Source organism: Pocillopora verrucosa, chromosome 3, assembly GCF_036669915.1.
Source record: "Pocillopora verrucosa isolate sample1 chromosome 3, ASM3666991v2, whole genome shotgun sequence".
NCBI lineage: Eukaryota > Metazoa > Cnidaria > Anthozoa > Scleractinia > Pocilloporidae > Pocillopora > Pocillopora verrucosa.
Genome location: NC_089314.1, coordinates 17,129,722 through 17,147,208, shown reverse-complemented (window position 1 = coordinate 17,147,208; position 17,487 = coordinate 17,129,722). Strand labels below are relative to the sequence as shown.

Genomic DNA, 17,487 nt, shown 5'->3' with positions numbered 1-17,487 from the left:
ACGTGATACTTACGTTCACAGGGAGTCGATTGTATAAAAATGGTGAGGATAAGATGAAAGCAATCACATAATAATAAGTTTCCTCATAAAGGATTAAACAACTTCTGACGACCCTGTTAAGCCAAAGTGAATGAAAGCATGATCTGAAAGTTGACGAGCAGGTAGAGATATATAAGAGATTTGAGAAAAAAGGCCACTAAGAAACGGGTACCAATCAATTTGCTTTTGAAAAATGAAAAAACAGTGGAACTAGGCAGGGAGAAGGAGTTAGACACAGTCTAGCGCCGTAATACAGCACAAATGAGGGTTACCTTCCTGTGCGGACCCTTCACCTTCAAGCTGTCAGAGGTGATATAAATGAGGACTCATCTTGTAACGTCAGACATTAAAAATTAGCCAACAAAAATAACCGAAAAAATAAAATTCGCTTGTCTTATTCACAAGTAGCGACAAGGGAGAGGAGCACAAATTAGCCATGAAAAAAAGTACAGGGTTGGCTTCTTATGCACCTGTCAGAGTTCTTACCCCGGCTTTTTCGGAAAAGAAATTTCCAGGACTCAAAAGATTCAGATTAACCCCTCTACTCTCAGGAGTGATTAGATGTCTTCTTACAATATCAACTTGATGAGTCATGAGAGTAACGAAAAGTCTGGTGATATGTCGCCGATGTAATAGCCGCATTTTCATGTAAAGTATACTTGTATATTATATCGAATGATACATGAAAACCGGATTCCGAACTTCCAATACTTTCAAGGACCACTATTCCTTTACTGGGAATTTCACTTTGTGGATCATTCAAGTATAAAATTCAACTTTCCAGTTTTCTAGGACCCCCTGCAAACCTAGCTTTTCTTTTTTTGAGTCGATAAGTCAATAGCATCACTTTTCGGGATCATGAAAAGAAAAGAAGTTACCTCTTCTGTTGCTGCTCGTGACGCAATATCCACCGACTCGTTTGCCCGATGTTGCCTCGGACTCTTTCAAATTTATATCCACTCCTATGTAGATACCCTCCATACTTTCCACCAGAAGTGAGTGTAACCCGAACACGCTAACCTTCGTGGAGCCATTGATCAGAATCGGTGTCTGGAACTCGAATTTAGAAACATTATATTGAAAATAAGGATTTAAATTCCGCGTTTCGAATTCGCCATAGTACGAATATGCCATGGAACCGTTCATTGTTGCCAACTTGTGCATCCACCTTGCGTTAGTGGTGTCAATTTCCAAATATCCATCCTGAATGTACTGTGCTTGATTCGTAGCTTTCGTGGAAACTGAAGCAGAGAAACATATAGATTTGGTATTGCGTTCTCCTTTTACTTACATCATGACCGAGAATTGAAGTAGCAACGTGATAGCAAGTGGGATTGTCTATAAGCTTATTTCAACTTTGGTTAGGAAGTTGCTATCCTAAGTAAGACTCAAGGACGTTATTTTCAAGACGATATATCGTGTCCGCAACATAACTGCGTTGTCAATGGTGTACGCGCACTCAAATCCTTTGGCGGAATTTAATGGCTTCAATTTTTGATCTATGAATGAAATTTAAATGCAGAAATGATCCTCTTAGGTGAGCTCCAATCTTAGCACTTGCAGAGAAGGGTACGAACGACGCAGAAAAATTCGCCTCGCTCCCCACTAGCTCAGTTGGTGGTAGCGCCCAACGCACTCAACGTGCGCAACGAGTATCCCGTCAAAACTTGAATTTGATCAGGCCTCTTATCTGCAATTGCTAAGATAACGGTTCACCTGCGGTGAATATTTCTGCTTTTAGTTTTTTTATACTCACCAAGGATGTTAACAAGACCAAATGTCTTGCCAGTTACGTTAAATTTGGATTCGCACAATCCATCCACATCAACATCACTCCTGAGCTGAACCACACCTCCACCTGCACCTGAGCCGCGAGCTGTCAGCAGAGCTTTTCTTTTCAGATGGATCTGGTGATAAAAGAGAAGTTTGTATGCCAAACTGCACTTTCTCTCCATTGAACGTACTGATTTAGACGCATTCTATAAATATTAATACGTGTTCTACGTATAAATAACTTTTCTTTTGAGAATTTTCCGATTGAGTGTCGTAAGACCAGCACTGAGGTAATCACAACAGCCAATCGGAAAAAAAGGAAAATATCTTCAATAGCCAATGGGAAGTCAAAGTAAATGCAACCAAACTACCTAAATTACGCGGTTGAAAACGTAAATTAGCCACCGTAAAGGGTAAAAAAGCTGACGTTTCGAGCGTTAGCCCTTCGTCAGAGCGATTAGAGGAATTGTGGGTTGTGTGTGGTTTATATGTAGAAAGTGGAGCTACGCCATTGGTGGGAATTAGTGACGAGAAAACAGGAATAAATTAGTTGAATGAAAAGCGCTCGTTGATTCCGTGGGGATTAAGGGTGCCGATTTGAAATATAAATTTTTGTTCTAGTGTTTTACGGCTTTCCGAACTGCCTAGATGTAAGGAAAGGCCGCAAACTGCCATATGCTGTTTAGAATGATAAGGAAGATTAAAGTGTCTAGCGACTGGCTTGGATGCGTCCTTGTCATTTCTTTCCACATCGCGAAGGTGTTCTCGGAATCTGTCACCCAGTCGTCTCCCTGTCTCGCCGATGTATAACTTATTGCATCGGAAAATGTATATGCAACTTATACATCGGCGAGACAGGAAGACGACTGGGTGACAGATTCCGAGCTTTTTTACCCTTTACGGTGGCTAATTTACGTTTTCAACCCAGTTGTTAACACTAAATTACCTGCTATACTCCCCCACCGACGCAGCACCACAGTTTCTTTAGAAACTTACCCCTTTACCTAAATTACGGCAAAATGCAGGCGACCAAGGCGTGATTGGTCTTAGTTTTTCACTTGACTAAATGACAAAGTGACGGAGGCTTTCAGACCAATCACAGAACGAAGTAAAAGAAAACCGAGGCAATTCCGGATAACTTTCGACTCTCAATTGAAAAATTCTCGATTATGATTAATCCTCGAACCTCCTTGGCGTGTAAACGAATAGTTCCACCCATGGCGCCGGCGTTACCACTGTTATTAGAGAAACCATTCGCAGAAATGGTTTCATCTGCAGAGAGAAAAAGTCAAACTCAATCATTCATTCTTTAGTATATTCTTCCTTTCGTGCTTCCCCTCTTCTTCATTATTTTTCATTCTCCACTCTTCGTTCCTATTACCATTCCTTTTTTCATTCATTCAATCATTTATTTATTCAGTCTTATATGTATACATTCTTGGCTTCGTAAATTTCTCACTGAAGGTATCCAAGAACCTTTACTCTGTCACCCAAAACTTAGTTCGAGCATGTACATTAATAAGTGTTGGTTTGCCTTCAATTTTGGCAGCATGCAGCAGGCTTAACTAAACATATTTATTGCTTTTTTCTCTTATTGTACTTCCTTACCCTTCTACGCAGTAAAGGCCTTGAGAGAGATCAAACGGTTTTTGAAAATGTTCATACCTATGACAATTGCTCCAGACTCTGCTCTCAGCTCCAAAGCCCCTCCTCCGACAGCCTTAAATCCTTCTGTGAATTAATAAAAAAGACCCTTTAGACAGCATTTAGCAAAACAAAACAAGTACAAGAGTTATAGATGAATGATATGGGAAAAATTGCATCGAGCTCCATTTCGTTGTCTGTGGGGTCACTATCATAGGTAAACACTCAATTTGGTTGCGGGGATTTGTCGTGTGAAAGGCTCACAATTAGTTGAGTATCGTCATCATTATGGATCCATAATGATTACAATAATATAATTAATGAAATGATATTGATATGGGATAGTATAATAATAATGATGGAATTAATATTAGTACTATTACTAGTATCATTATTACTATCAATATGATCATTAACATCGTCGGAATTCATTTTTGTCATAGTTATCATTAGCGAGAAATCTTCATTTACTCTCTACACTTCATCAAAATTGCATTTTCAAACAGAATTTGATTTCACTTACCTTCCCACGAACACACACTTCCGCCTAACAAGGAATCAAAATCTCGACCATACAATTCATCCGAACTACAGTTAGGACCAGCAGGACCTTTGTGAGCGAAACGAAGCAAAACTCGTCGAAATTATTGACTCTAAACAAAACGCAACTTAGAGATATTTTTCTTGAAAGATGTACACTAATAATCAAACATATAAAGGCACCTCGAAAGTAGGAAAAAGTAAGTGTCGCAACACTGAAGGTACCAGGAATTTTATGTTGAGATTTTTGTCCCCTTAAAATTAGTCTGGGATGGTACCGGAAATAAAAAGCGCTAAGAGAGTAGTTTTCATTTTTCATAGGTCGTCTCTTCAACGTTTCATATCTCAACTGGTTTTGATCGGCCCGAGTATACCTAACAGAGCAAAGGTGGAAGTAATCAGAAGAGCCATTAATAGGAAAGGAAAATGTCACAAATACATTGTGTAAAGCGCGAAAAAGTCGTGCGCGACCAAGCCGCGAGTAGTTTATAGTTTTCAATCTGACTGGTTGAGAGGATGGTGCGGGTTTTCTGGACCAATCAAATGGCTAGGTAAAGCAAAACCAAAACAGTTGAAAATTGCATTTATAGGAGTCAAATAAGATGATATCATCGTCGTAGTAACGCACCTGCGGCTTTGTCATCATGGGACACTTTTACGTATCCTCCAATGCTTGTCTCAGAGAGGCTTTCATCCGAATGTTCCGTGGCGTCGATATCTATCTGGGAAAATATCTCAATGCTTCCATGCATACTGATCAAAGATAAAGCTCTCTTTCCACTGATTTTTACGCTCACTTGTCTTCCTATACGAATTGATGAACTGAATTCAATTTTGCAGACGTTGTAAGCCATTTTCTTGAAAGTCCTTTGCTCGATTTCGCCAGCGTATTCGTGATTATTAGTCCAGGACATTTTACAACTTGTTGTGTTGATCTTTAAATCCATTTGGCGATCGAAGTACACTGCAAAAAGTTATTCAGATACTGTTTAGTTTATTAATAACTTTAATAGGACCGCTTGCTCGAGCGGCTTTCAGTATAGTTAATATTGAATAGAATAGGGCTTACACCGATAATAAATTGTTCCACTTCACGTCTCAAGAACATGTCAAAATGTCAAGGCTGGAAGCTTTTCTCAAAGGAACTCTCAGGTAAACAAGAATAATTTCAGAAGTCCAATAAGTTTTAACCATTAGACGTTGCTACTGTTGTCATTTCCAAATGCCGAAGACATGTCATGGTGTGGTACGCCCAAAGGAAGGCGTCAGTTTAAACATTTGCTTTTTTTAGCTTCATCCTGAGTACGATAGGAAGCTAACATTCGAGTGAAAATCTTGCAGTTACAACGAAAACTTAAAAATGCCAGACAAAAAGGGAGATGTATTTTTTTTGGATTGAAAAAAACCGACGGCCACTGCCCAAATTATATGTAATGTTAAGACGTTACAAACTTTCTTTGCAAAACTGTCACCTGTCGATAGCTTTCGAATTCGGGAATGATCAGTTAAAAATCTCTCATTAAAATTCACAAGTTAATGAAATCTTTTGCGTTCGCCACGTACACTCAACAATAGTTTTTTTTTTCATATTTGAAATCTTTTTCTGTATCAGATCAATAACAACCTTTCTTCGCTGTTTCATGTGGTATTTATTTACTCGTTCATCTCGCGCGATTATGCACTCATCAAGGTCATTCTCTAAATATATAACACTATCCCCTTGAGTTAAGTGCACCCGAAAATCCATGAAAGATGCGCTTTGATGCGCAAGCGATCAAATGCAACGAATGCAGATTGGAGGTCAAAGGAAGTGGACGGGAAAGGATATGGAAAGTATCTTGTTTGTTCGTTTGCTTGTTTTCTTTGTTTTTTTTTTTGTTTTTTTTTCTTGAGGCATATTCTATCAAATTATTGATAACTAATGAATGTTTTAAAGAAGAGTTAGCACGATTTAGATTTTTTGTTACGGTCATTGAGATACAACGAATGAACACACTTTTTTCGTAGGTAACAATTTACCATGAAGAGAGCTTTTACACTTCCCCACACGCTTAAAAATAAAAAATCGGTTAAATATCTATATTTCAACGCTACATATGTAGCATTGGATTGCATTAAAAACTATCGATCATTGAGTTTGATAGCGATTTCTCACTCAGAAGATTTTGCATCAGACATATCGTTGTATAGTGTATAGTATTCAGCACTAACTTATCATTAGAAGAATGAACAAAATCCCTCCTTACTACTCTCCGATGATAATAGACTCAATTAACTCTACCAGATATCAGGAGAACTCCACTTTGATATTTTCCAGTTATTTACCCTATGGGTGAACTCTTCTCATATTAATTGATAAAAACCATTCTCCGCTAGTCTTATCGGTCAAAACACTCTTGCATTGCACTCAACCCTTCAATTAAAATGGACAACATTAATCAATTTTCAAACCAGGCCCAGCATTTTATAAGTGTTCTTTGTTCACCTCTCTTGAGCAAGGTCGCCTGTTCGTAATTTTGAAATCGCGTTTTTTCATTCCAGAAGTTTCTGATGTTCATGCTGCCATTAAAGCCAGTAATCTTTAGTTCGTTGGCAACAAAACTAAAGCAAGCTGTATATTTCAGATTCTGAACTGCAGAATGGTTCAAGAAAGTATGTGTCAAAAGGTGATATACGATGGATAAATAGAGCAATGCAATCTTGCGTCGCTGTCATTGCGTAGTTGAGTAAAAAAAAAATCTCCAAGCCTCGTTGTGAAGAATACCTGGACCTTAGAAAAAAAGGAAGCTCAGCGGTTAGAAAGTGTTTGGAGAGACTAAACGGCAAGGATAAATGCAGACGCTTGCAGTAGAAAGAAAGAAAAATTCAAAAACTGCACGAAAGGCAGCCGAGTGCGGTGTAAAGAATTCAAAGTTCATTTCAAAACCATTACGGTTTTATTGAAACTATGTGATCTTTGTATAAGTACAGAACACCCTGAAAAGGACATCAAATGGACAACAAAAAATTACTAGGTGAAATATGTCAGAGGCTCATGGCAATTGTATATTCGAGGTCATTAACCTACTTTAGTCAACCAATGAGATTAAAGCAATAAATACAGGAAAAGAAGGTCGAATGATGATGAAATTGATTAACTCTTGGACTTGGTGGGATTGGCCAATTTCTCCCTTTCCTCTCCTCTCATCCCTCTTTTCTGTTTTCTGCTCGGCTTTTATCAGCCTTTTAACAAGGATTTTGGTTTTGTAATTCGAGTTCCCAAAACGATTCACGATTTCGTAATCTTCCTCTTCCTATAAACTTACCGAAGAGGCACGTATATAAGCCTATTCTCTGAACTGTCTTCATAAAAATAGGTGTGAAATACAGATAACAAAATTGAATTTGCTTCTACTTCTGAAGCTCTTGAATGTGTCGCTTTTTATCAAACTTATATGTAATGCTCTCAGTACCGATTATCGGGGCACGAGATATAACAGCTCGCATGCAAATCGCGGTATCAAATTCAAAACAGCATATCTGCAACCATGAAAACTTATTTTTACCAAACAAATTCGTCAGACAATTTTTTTTATCCTTGATAGAATCGAAAAGAACCATTTCAAACTCGGTCACAAGCAAAAAAATAAAAACAGTGGTAAGCATGTCTGTTGACAGAAAATAAATATTTACCCATTTTTTCCTTGACCTTGAATCTTAGGAGAAGATGATCAAGAAAAGCCCGAAAAAGAGAACTGGTGACAAGATCCTAAGGGAGAAGTGAAGGACGAGGAACCAAGCCCCAAATATTGTTTCAATGATTCATAATCACGAGTTTTCTTGGCATTTCATTGAAAATTTATTATTATTATTTTAGAGTGTAATAGAGAAAGATGATACAAGTCTTAGAGCAAAAATCTGCAAATTAATCCGTGTGCACTTTAGAAGTTGAAGAGGCCTTGAGTATATGTGAAGAAGTTATAAAGATACCGCTGGCTGTACCACAAGGAATTGTTATGTTTTTATTCTCTGTTGCACACTTCAAACTTTCAACACTCATCACAACTCGTTAATGTGTCTTAACTACAAATTATTGGTGAATTTTTACGTGACTGAGGCGTAAACTGTTTGTTTTACACAGATGATTGGATAAAGAGTGGACTAGGAACTGACCAGCGGAGAGCTTTGTTTGTTCGATTTCACGATTATTCGCGTGGACTCGGCTCGTTCCATTTTCACAATTTTAGCAGGCTGAAACCACGCTAAGTCAAAACTAAATAATTATTTCTGCGGTAAAGCATTAGAAACTATAGAGATCAGTTAGCATATCGTAACCGAAATTTCCATTGACCTTTTAGAATAAATTTATTAAGTCACACTTGAGCAGCATGTATATTTTACCTTAATAAGGGTTAACCTGAAATAAGAACAGTGAAAACTCCGCTAAAATATCGAACCCATAAGCTAATTTCATGTGAGGATTTGACCTGCAACTAACCACAATCTCAATCTTACCATGACATCTTTTGACGCCGACAAAGACGTAGTATGCTCGGACGAAAATAGCAATTATCTATTACTCACAGCTCGCAAGCAAATGACCTTGTCTGTACATGCAAGTAAAAAGCAAAGATTTGGGTCCGAATAGTCATGTTGCAATAACGAGTCGATTTTACGGGAAAGTTGTGTTTATTTGAACACGAAAATTGAGTTGATACAGCAATTTTGGTTAACTGTCGCAATGTTCAATTACTCAGTTGTGACTCTGGATTTAATTTGCGCCAAAATAATCAGTATTTTGTTCCCGTTATCCGAGGAAATCAAGCAACAGACCAACAAAAATTTTATCCTTGGAAAAAGATCAACTATATATTATAGATCATACCTGGAAAATGGATACACCAAACTTGACTTTATTTCAATTAAATAATCCAATTAGTTTTTTTTATTATTTTCACTCTGACTCAGAAAATTGATATGTTTCGCAACGATAAATGATTGAAATAATCTACACTTAACAGGCTAAGTGACAAATTAATAAGTTGAACTCGCCAAATATAATGCGACTGTTACCAGGTTATGATTAGGAACAAATAAAATTTGTCTTTGCATCGACTTGTCTCGCATCCATTTAAAAAAGTTTATTATCATTAATGTAATCATCAAAGGCCGTGTCAAGTGTTTCTTAAACTGCCGCGTTGCATAATTCCTAAAATTCTCAACAGTAAAAACACAGAATAGTAACGAAAGAGGAAAGGAGAAGTTAAATTCACATGTTGCAGATTAGAGGATTGTGTAAAAAGTGTTTTGGATGGAAGATTCGAGGAAAATTTATCAGTGGGTGTCCACCTGAAGACTTATCTAATAGAAATACACACCTATCTTAAACGATTCAGATCGTTTGCGTCCCGCAGGGACCTATCGAAATTGACAATTTCTTCTTGAAATCGCCGGACCCATTGCAAAGCCGCGAAATCTTTCGAAAAGTGACTTTAAAAATCAAATCTCTATGGCACGATCTTACCGGATTTCCTTCTGGTTTATAACTAAAACCGCTTATCTGAGCAGATGAGGCGAATCGCTTGCCCATCGCCGCATGTTTATTCGATAGTCTCACTGTAGGGCATGAAGCAGTAGTAACCGTACATCAGAACAAACTTAATAGAATACTTACTATACATTGGATCCTCCCCAACACATCCGCTAATAAAACAACTTACAAGAAGCAGAGTGAAGGTAACGTGAGGAAATCCATCATGACACATGTTTCATACGCGGAATTCTATACACTCAATAATCGTCGTGAGTGGATGTGTCCCGCTGCCCGTAAGTTAGGAAGACAAAAATTCTGGTTATACCTAACCTCTCATTGTCTGAGAGGTCGATGACATTGTCTTTTCGTTAAAGGGGTGTAAATAGTATATTTGTTGTGTATCCTCTATCGCATTCTTTAGGTCGTTTGAGCATATGCGCTAATTTGTCAATGCCTGAGGGTAGGTAATGTCACCAGACAAATTCGAATGGCAGGAAGAGAAAATTCCTTATGTTCCTCCTGCTAAATGCAAGGAACAAGCGATTCTGTACGAAGATGAGGGGATAATCCTTTTAATAACTCACCTGAAGCATCGCGGGTGATTAATGATGGCCTCTTACCTCAATCTCATGGAGAATGAATTGACGCGATGAGAAAAACCGAAACAACCTTTGGATCGCCCGGGGTGAATTTGAGGTTACCCACTGTGAAGAGGTCTTTATGAAAGCCGCAAGCTTCCTCGTTTTTTGTATCCGTCAAAGTTCGAGAAGCTCTGGGTATGATTACTTAACCTACAGATTGCTGTTTTTGATCGGTTTACGCCAGCAAATTAATTGAAAACGCAATCGGTTAACCCTTCAATAATCCCATCGCATGGCATCTAAGGTTTTTCATACAGTTCCATCATCTCAATGTATTTTAGTTGCGTATCAGGCCCTCTTTCGATTTGCAATAAAAAAAGAAAAAGAAATCTATTTTTGTATCTTTAACTTTCTTTCTCATAAGATACAACTGGAAAAAAAAGCCATGAGAAAACGCGGCTGCTTTTGAATTGAGTTCTTAATTGAAACCGCTTGAAAACAAAAGCAATTGAATCTTAAAGCCTTAAAAGCCCCGACAGTCAGTATACAGGTCACGAAAGAATTTTCTGTCCTCTCGATGAATAAACTTATTCTACAAGTACGGATGTGTTCCGGAAACAGAGCTTTAAGTATACGTGTGGGTTTTCTTTTGACTGGTTTCCACGTGCTCTTCGGTGACTAGTCGACGCAAGAACAAACCCTCCCTCCCCACCCTTATGCATATTCTTTCCATGTCGTTATTTTTTCTTTCCTGATGAAATATGAAATGCACCTCTAATTCAAACCTCTTTCAGGTGCTTTTCACGTTTGTGCAAATCAAACAGGATCAAGCTAATACACTAGATTCCCAATAGAGTTCTTATTCTCTGATCCGTTTTGGGCCATTTTCTGATAATTGCCGTTTACAGAGACCCAAAATTGGATGTGGTATCGATTCATCTCTCACCAAATCAATAAAGCAACACGTGAAGCGTGGGGCTCGCGTTTTGCACTTTAATTACGAGAGAGTCTAAAAATATCTCATTTAATTAATTCAATACGATGGTAATTTAATTGGCATTTCCGATGCGTTTATTTTCAAAATCACAACTTCTTAAAATCACCAACAAATATTACGGGAAAGCATTTGTAAAACATTAAGTAAAACAATCCATGTTCTTATTCCAAGAATGCGGTTATACCGTAATTGCTTTGAATTAATGCTGCATTCTTCTGATTGGTGGTTATAAGTTGTTTTGTCTTCATCATAGGCGTGTTTTGAGCGGGCGTTTGTTCTAGTAATTACTGTGCCTAACTACTTGGGTTCTTATAAAGAATACTCACAAGCTACTTGTTCTTGTCCTGCCTCGCCATCTCGCAATCCTCGTCCACCATTAGTCCTTTTCAGACTATTTGCTTGATATTTTTTAATATCGGTTTGCGAAAAGACTTGAATAACTCCACCTCCTCCACCACCTCCACAGTAATGCGAATGGTTAGAGCTAAAACCGCTGTCCCCACCAACTGCAGATAAACTTCCGTTTTTTCCTATCACCACCTTAAGAGAAATAAAGAGCCGTTAATGAATTTGTTTCATTTGAGGCTTTTTGTTTTAGGTCAATAATCATTATAGTCCACTAACGAAAATATTTTTGCATCTTAGATCAAAGAGAAAAAAAACCCTTTTAAGAAACCATGTTGCATGTATCATATTCCGTATGATGCATTTGTCCTTATTGTTGTTCCCTTTTTTTGCATTTACCCTATTTCCTCGTAGTCGTATCAATCCTCCTGAACTGCCCCCTGCACAGTGATCATCACTTGTGTTGCCAGTCGAGTAACCATCAGCCTTAATTGCAGCATCTGGAAAAAGAGAGTCCCGTTAACACATAAATGAAATGAAGTCGTAAAAAAGAAACTTTTCAGTGAGAGTCGTCTACGCCAGTAAAGGAGCTGGGGTCATTTTGAGCGTCAAAGAGAATCACCTCTAAAAAAAAAAAAATGGAAACCTTAAATTAATTGCCTGAAACCAGAAACCAGACAGGTAGGAAAACATTAAAAAAATGGGGATAGTGGAGAATGGAAAGGATTAACTCGGATTAAAAATGGCAAAATTGAACAATTTTATAATTAACTGTTAATTTCTTCGATAACACCAAACCCCTCACTTAGCCTCTTTCATTACAAAATTTGTCAAAGCTTGAGAATAGCATGACCACTTAAGTGAGACACGCAAACAAACCTCAGAACTTGTTCAGATATGTTCCTAAAATTCTCAGACTTAACAGTAGGCTTTTGTTGAGTAGATGACATAATTTTTCCAGAGCCTCTCAAACACTTAACACAAATGGCCCACACTGAGCTTTCATCGGGGGATTAAACGGGAAAACGCTTGTATTCAAAACCGACGATAGCTGATGAGGAATATGACCAGAACAGTTCAAAATCCAAAATAGCGCTTTTACTATTCAGTCAGAGTCACTCTCGGGTGAAATGATGGGAGAGAAATTTATACAAGTTTTAAGCACGACCCAAGTTAAGCACTACCCTTGCCGATGTAAATCCAAGTATGGGTCCTCTTGTCACATTACAAATTCTAAGTAGGCTAATGATAGCTCGCCTGTTTAAAATATATTTTGAGGCGCTCTTTTCGGAATGATGAAAGGTTTCTGCATTGAAGGGTGCAATTGCGTTGCATTTTAATGCGCGACCCTGATCGCCAAAATAAAACGGTGTTTGCTATGGAACTCCAAGATCGATGCCCAGTACCAGGAAAATACTATATATTTGATGTATATGTATGTCACATCATAATGTAGAAAAGTGATTGATTCTTACTCAGGGTTAGTGTTCCACCGATTGCCTTCAATTCTATAGCTCCACCGCCAGACCCTGCTTTGCTAGAGAACAAATTCGTTCCTGTATAGAGGAAAGAGGGATTGGAAACATTTGTAACTTAAATTTGAGGGAAAAGAAAGGAAACCTTGTGAAATATTGAGATTTCGCTGAGTAAAGAAACTTGTACTAATAACGCATAACAATGAAACAGAAAAGCTTTCATCGAACGCGTAGTCTCCAGACAGACTGTTTGGACTGGACTCAACTAAACTAGACTAGATTGAACAAACGAACGTTATCATTAAATTCAATCGAGCTTCTGGTCGATTTTCCCCTCAATTGACCTAAAGTCAATAGTGCCTACACCCATCTCCACTGTTGAGACGGATCTTCAACCGATATTTAACATCCTAAAAGCAAAGATTAACAAAGCTCGCTTCCGTACGGTCTAATTAACCACACCTTTAATTTGTTTTCACAATTACAATTATAGTATAGGATTTTGGTAAACAATAGGTAAGTGCTTTAGATTCAAACTAAGAATGGACACTCTGATCATGAAATCCATTGTCATCTGATTCGTTCGACCTCCCGTTGAAACCTCCTTCCCCTGTCTTGGGCATTTTTCTAGGACCTTAATTCGTACTGTGAGACTCTTTCGGAATCGGGGATTATACTGGCGAGCAGTATTCACTAAGCGAACACCTAAGATTAAAACTGATTAAGTGTTCCCCACTGTACGGACGAAAGCCCGCCAAAACTTCTGCTAGAGGCCGACGAAAGCCCAAGAAAACTCTGCTGGAGGCTGACAAAAGCCCGCGAAAGCTGTGCTGGAGGCTGACGAAAACCCGCGTAAACTCTGCTGAAGGCCGACGAGAGCCCGCGAAAACCCTGCTGGAGGCCTTTGCGATTGTCACACCTTTTGCACTTCGGTATAGGCTCCCCCAAAACATTATTTTATCAACCGTATCACGCGTTCTTATTGAGGTTTTGAAATTTTTCTTTCGAAAAATTTTAATTGACTGTTTTTTCTAACTCAATAGCACTGAAAATAAAACGATTTTTTTGAAAGTAACCGGCTTAACATGACCCATCTCGCTGAAAGCCTGAGGCTCAGTTTGACAAGGATTCCAAAATGTGTTTCTTATTTTCCATGGCTCGTGGAAATTAAATCAACAACCTTAAATCATTGCCTGGATTAACGATCTCACCTGTGCTGCCGCCTAGTAGGTAAATGGTATCGAAGTAATTCCAACCGTACAGTCTAGTTGTGTTCCTGTCCTGATAAAAACCTCCCCCTCTGCCGCCATGACCACCACCGTGATAGCTAAAGGCTCCACCAGGCCCCGCACCTATCAATAAACCGAAGGAGAGAAAAACTGTAATTAGTACAGAAACACAAAGGAATGCTGGAATCTACAGTTGCTTGAACAACTATGCACCAAAGTGATACTGCTGATAACGTTTAATTCATTCAATCAAGAAAGTTTCCTTTGATTCGGGGTATTTAATGGAAAGACAGTAGAGACAGTAATCATATATAAAAAAATTATCATTTATGCATTTTATTTCAATCTATTTAATATCCATTTATCTATTTGTTTATTCATACATTCGTTGATTCATTTGTTTGATTATTTTCTTTTTATTGGCTGTACATGGAGGAGTTTTGAATTAAGTGTCAAAAAATCCAAAATCAAAGTTATCACAATGGAAATTCAAAGTAAAAACAGGCAACCAGTTCTAAGCGCGGGAAAACGTGTGACCGAGGTGGTTGAGATGATGGCGAGAGTTTTCTAAACCAATCACAGAGCGAAGTAAGCAATCCAGGATTAATCTCGATACTCAATTCAAGAATACTGAATCAAAATTACTTAACTAGAATTTCACCAAAATTTTCCTGTCTTTCTCTCCTTATTACATGCACACTTACGATATTTAAATGAAACATTTACTTACCCAATGTACAGCAAGTTTTATTCATCCGTACAAATCCTCCGAGCCAAAACAGTTGTTTATCATTTGAGGTAAAATCGACATCTTTACCACTCACATCTAAATCAGTTCCCACAGTAAAATTGCCCTGAACGATCACAGAAAGGGCATTCGTACCATGGATAGATATTTTGTTTTTTTCATGAAAGATATCACTGGCTTCACTTGAATTGAAATTAAACGCTGCCACAGAGTAGTTCCAAATTCCTTTGTTAGGACCATGGAAAGTTCTACTTTCAATCTTTCCGTGCATTACGTAACTTTTCGCCTCTATCGTTATCTGTGCTGAGGTTGTGTTGATAATGTAAAGCTGTTCCCCAGCAATGAAACCTGATGTAAAATGTAAAAGCACAACTAAACATAACAAAACAAAATCAGTGAAACAACGAAAACCAAAACGATAGGAAAAATAACATGATACGTTTAATGTCAAAATAAAGTTTGAGCTGTTACAGAGGCTCATTGTAGCAAAAAGGAATATAGAAATGCCGTTCCAAACGGCAGTCAGTAGAATGTTATGATGTCTTATTAATTTGAAGAACAACGAAATAAATGGTTTCGGAATAAAAGCTAGTTCCTCTTTCTGATTAATGTTCCTAGTTCTGAGAGAGCTAGAAGATTTACATTTGGTCGTCTGTGGTAAGATTAAAAAATGAGACCGGTCGAAGGTTTAGCGAGTGCCGCCATTATAGCAAAGTACCCTTTAGTTACAACTTGGAAATTCTTTTTCAGGGCCAATGAATCCGTTCGTCGACCGTATTCCAATAAAAGATACTTAGCATTAATCATTTTATGTAGTGCCAGCCTTACAATTTGATCAGGTTGTTCACACCTTATAGTGGTATTTGGTACGAGAATTCGTGCAAAAATGCAGTATCAACTAATAAGTCTTGCGCCATGTTGTATGGTTCCCTACACTCAATGGTTTCTCTAGTGTAATTCACGTGTAAATTTTAACACATTCTCTCGTTTCTTCAGTTAAACGAAAGGGCGTACCCAGTCTCCTACTCAGGCGTCCATGCCCTATTGCTGCGAAGCGTTCGTGATGCCAAGTGCATGACACTTCGTCAAGTACCGTGGACCAGGCCAGAGGACGATGCAATAATGAACTTAAGATTGACAGATATACAGAAACCACAGACGTGCATGTTAGGGAATGCAACTTCTTGGTGCACTTTGACTTGAACGAATCAGTCAGAAAGCTTTTTTTATTATTATTTTAGTGTTTTGTTATAATTTATTTGTTCTTTATTTAAGCTTTCAGAACAAGGGAGAAGAGCGCGTACATTTGGCTGCTGTTGGCGGCTTTTGAACATTTTTAGTTTCGCTTTACGATATGTGCATCTACAGATTCAACAATGGCTTCACGAAGTATTATGCAACGACTTTCCTGGACGAAAATTTTAGAAAGTTAAAATTACTTTTGATTATTCTCAGTATGAACAAAGCGTTCACGCTTCCCCTCCCGATCTAAATTTAGAATTTCTGTACTTATGAATGACCGTGACAAAACACAACTTTATCTAAAGAACCAGTTGCCCAATAGATGAATATGGTCACTTAATTCAAAAATTTAATTATTATTAATTGCAAAGCTACATTCTCCAATGGGCGTAGTCTGGAAAGCTCTAATTAAAATTACAAGTGAAAGGGACCTCCCGTGTAAATTGGAAAGCGTACTCCGACATCCGTCAGAAGGAGGTCATCTCGGGTAGATTTCCGATTACGAAATCCGAGCTCGCCCGATGTTGTCTTCGTGATGAAGGCCCTATTTAGCATATTAGACCCGCAAAACAGAGTAGAAATGAACACGTGCTTCGTTTTCGCTCATGACTTCGTAATAGCCGTAAGATATTTGCTTTCACGGATGGCCGATTACAACTACAACATAGTAACACCTCCACGAAATCTGTCAAAACTGAAAAAAAACTGATTCCCAGAACTTCCCGTTAATTGTTTATCAAGATAATCGTCGAAGTGAAATATATCTATGTAGTAATTTTTATCTATGTAGAAGTCAGGTAAAAGAATTTTTAAAATGTATTCATGAGAAACTGTTTCTTGTAGATCTTTCCCTAAGTACGCTCTTGCGTTTAGAATTGAAAATCCCCATCTAAATATTGTAAAAAATATTATCGTAGAATATTTTCAATGATGATCATGGCACAACGCAGATAGAGAAAATGTAATAGGTGAGACAAAAGTAATATCGCCTGCTACATTATATTCAAACTTAATCTCCGTCCAATCGAGGTAATGTAAAAATTTTTTATCAATTACCATATTAGAAATAACATTATATCGCTTAAACTCTGAACGTAACTGCGTTAAATTTATTTCAGCAGAAATCCAGAGGTTTCCGGTGTTTTAAAATCCTCCTTTTGACAGATTTCGTGAAGATGTCATTACGTTGTAGTTGTGATCGGCCATCCGTGAAAAGGAGGCGTCAAATGTATTTTGTGGAATCTGTCATATAGGTTAGCAACGGAAAAAAATGCAAATATCTTAACGCTAATACAAAGTCATGAGCGAAAACGAAGTAATTGTTCCTTTCTACTCTATTTTGCGGCTCTAAAATGCGAAATA

General features: G+C 37.9%; 1 protein-coding gene across 4 annotated transcripts in view; it reads right to left on the bottom strand.

Moving 5' to 3' along the window:
- Positions 1-17,487, bottom strand: part of LOC131775421 (uncharacterized) — a 46,011-nt gene that overhangs the window by 23,040 nt on the left and 5,484 nt on the right. For 3 of the 4 annotated variants that reach the window (XM_066163746.1, XM_066163747.1, XM_066163748.1), the window contains exons 3-13: positions 14,866-15,231; positions 14,118-14,258; positions 12,907-12,987; positions 11,831-11,931; positions 11,413-11,626; positions 4,625-4,960; positions 3,980-4,066; positions 3,478-3,543; positions 2,999-3,084; positions 1,796-1,946; positions 918-1,280 (exon numbers count right to left, since the gene is read on the bottom strand). In XM_066163746.1, the coding sequence (XP_066019843.1) occupies positions 918-1,280; positions 1,796-1,946; positions 2,999-3,084; positions 3,478-3,543; positions 3,980-4,066; positions 4,625-4,960; positions 11,413-11,626; positions 11,831-11,931; positions 12,907-12,987; positions 14,118-14,258; positions 14,866-15,231 (1,992 nt within the window). Of the gene's footprint in view, positions 1-917; positions 1,281-1,795; positions 1,947-2,998; positions 3,085-3,477; positions 3,544-3,979; positions 4,067-4,624; positions 4,961-9,649; positions 10,126-11,412; positions 11,627-11,830; positions 11,932-12,906; positions 12,988-14,117; positions 14,259-14,865; positions 15,232-17,487 lie in introns of those variants that run through there. The other variant, XM_066163749.1, reaches the window with a different exon arrangement.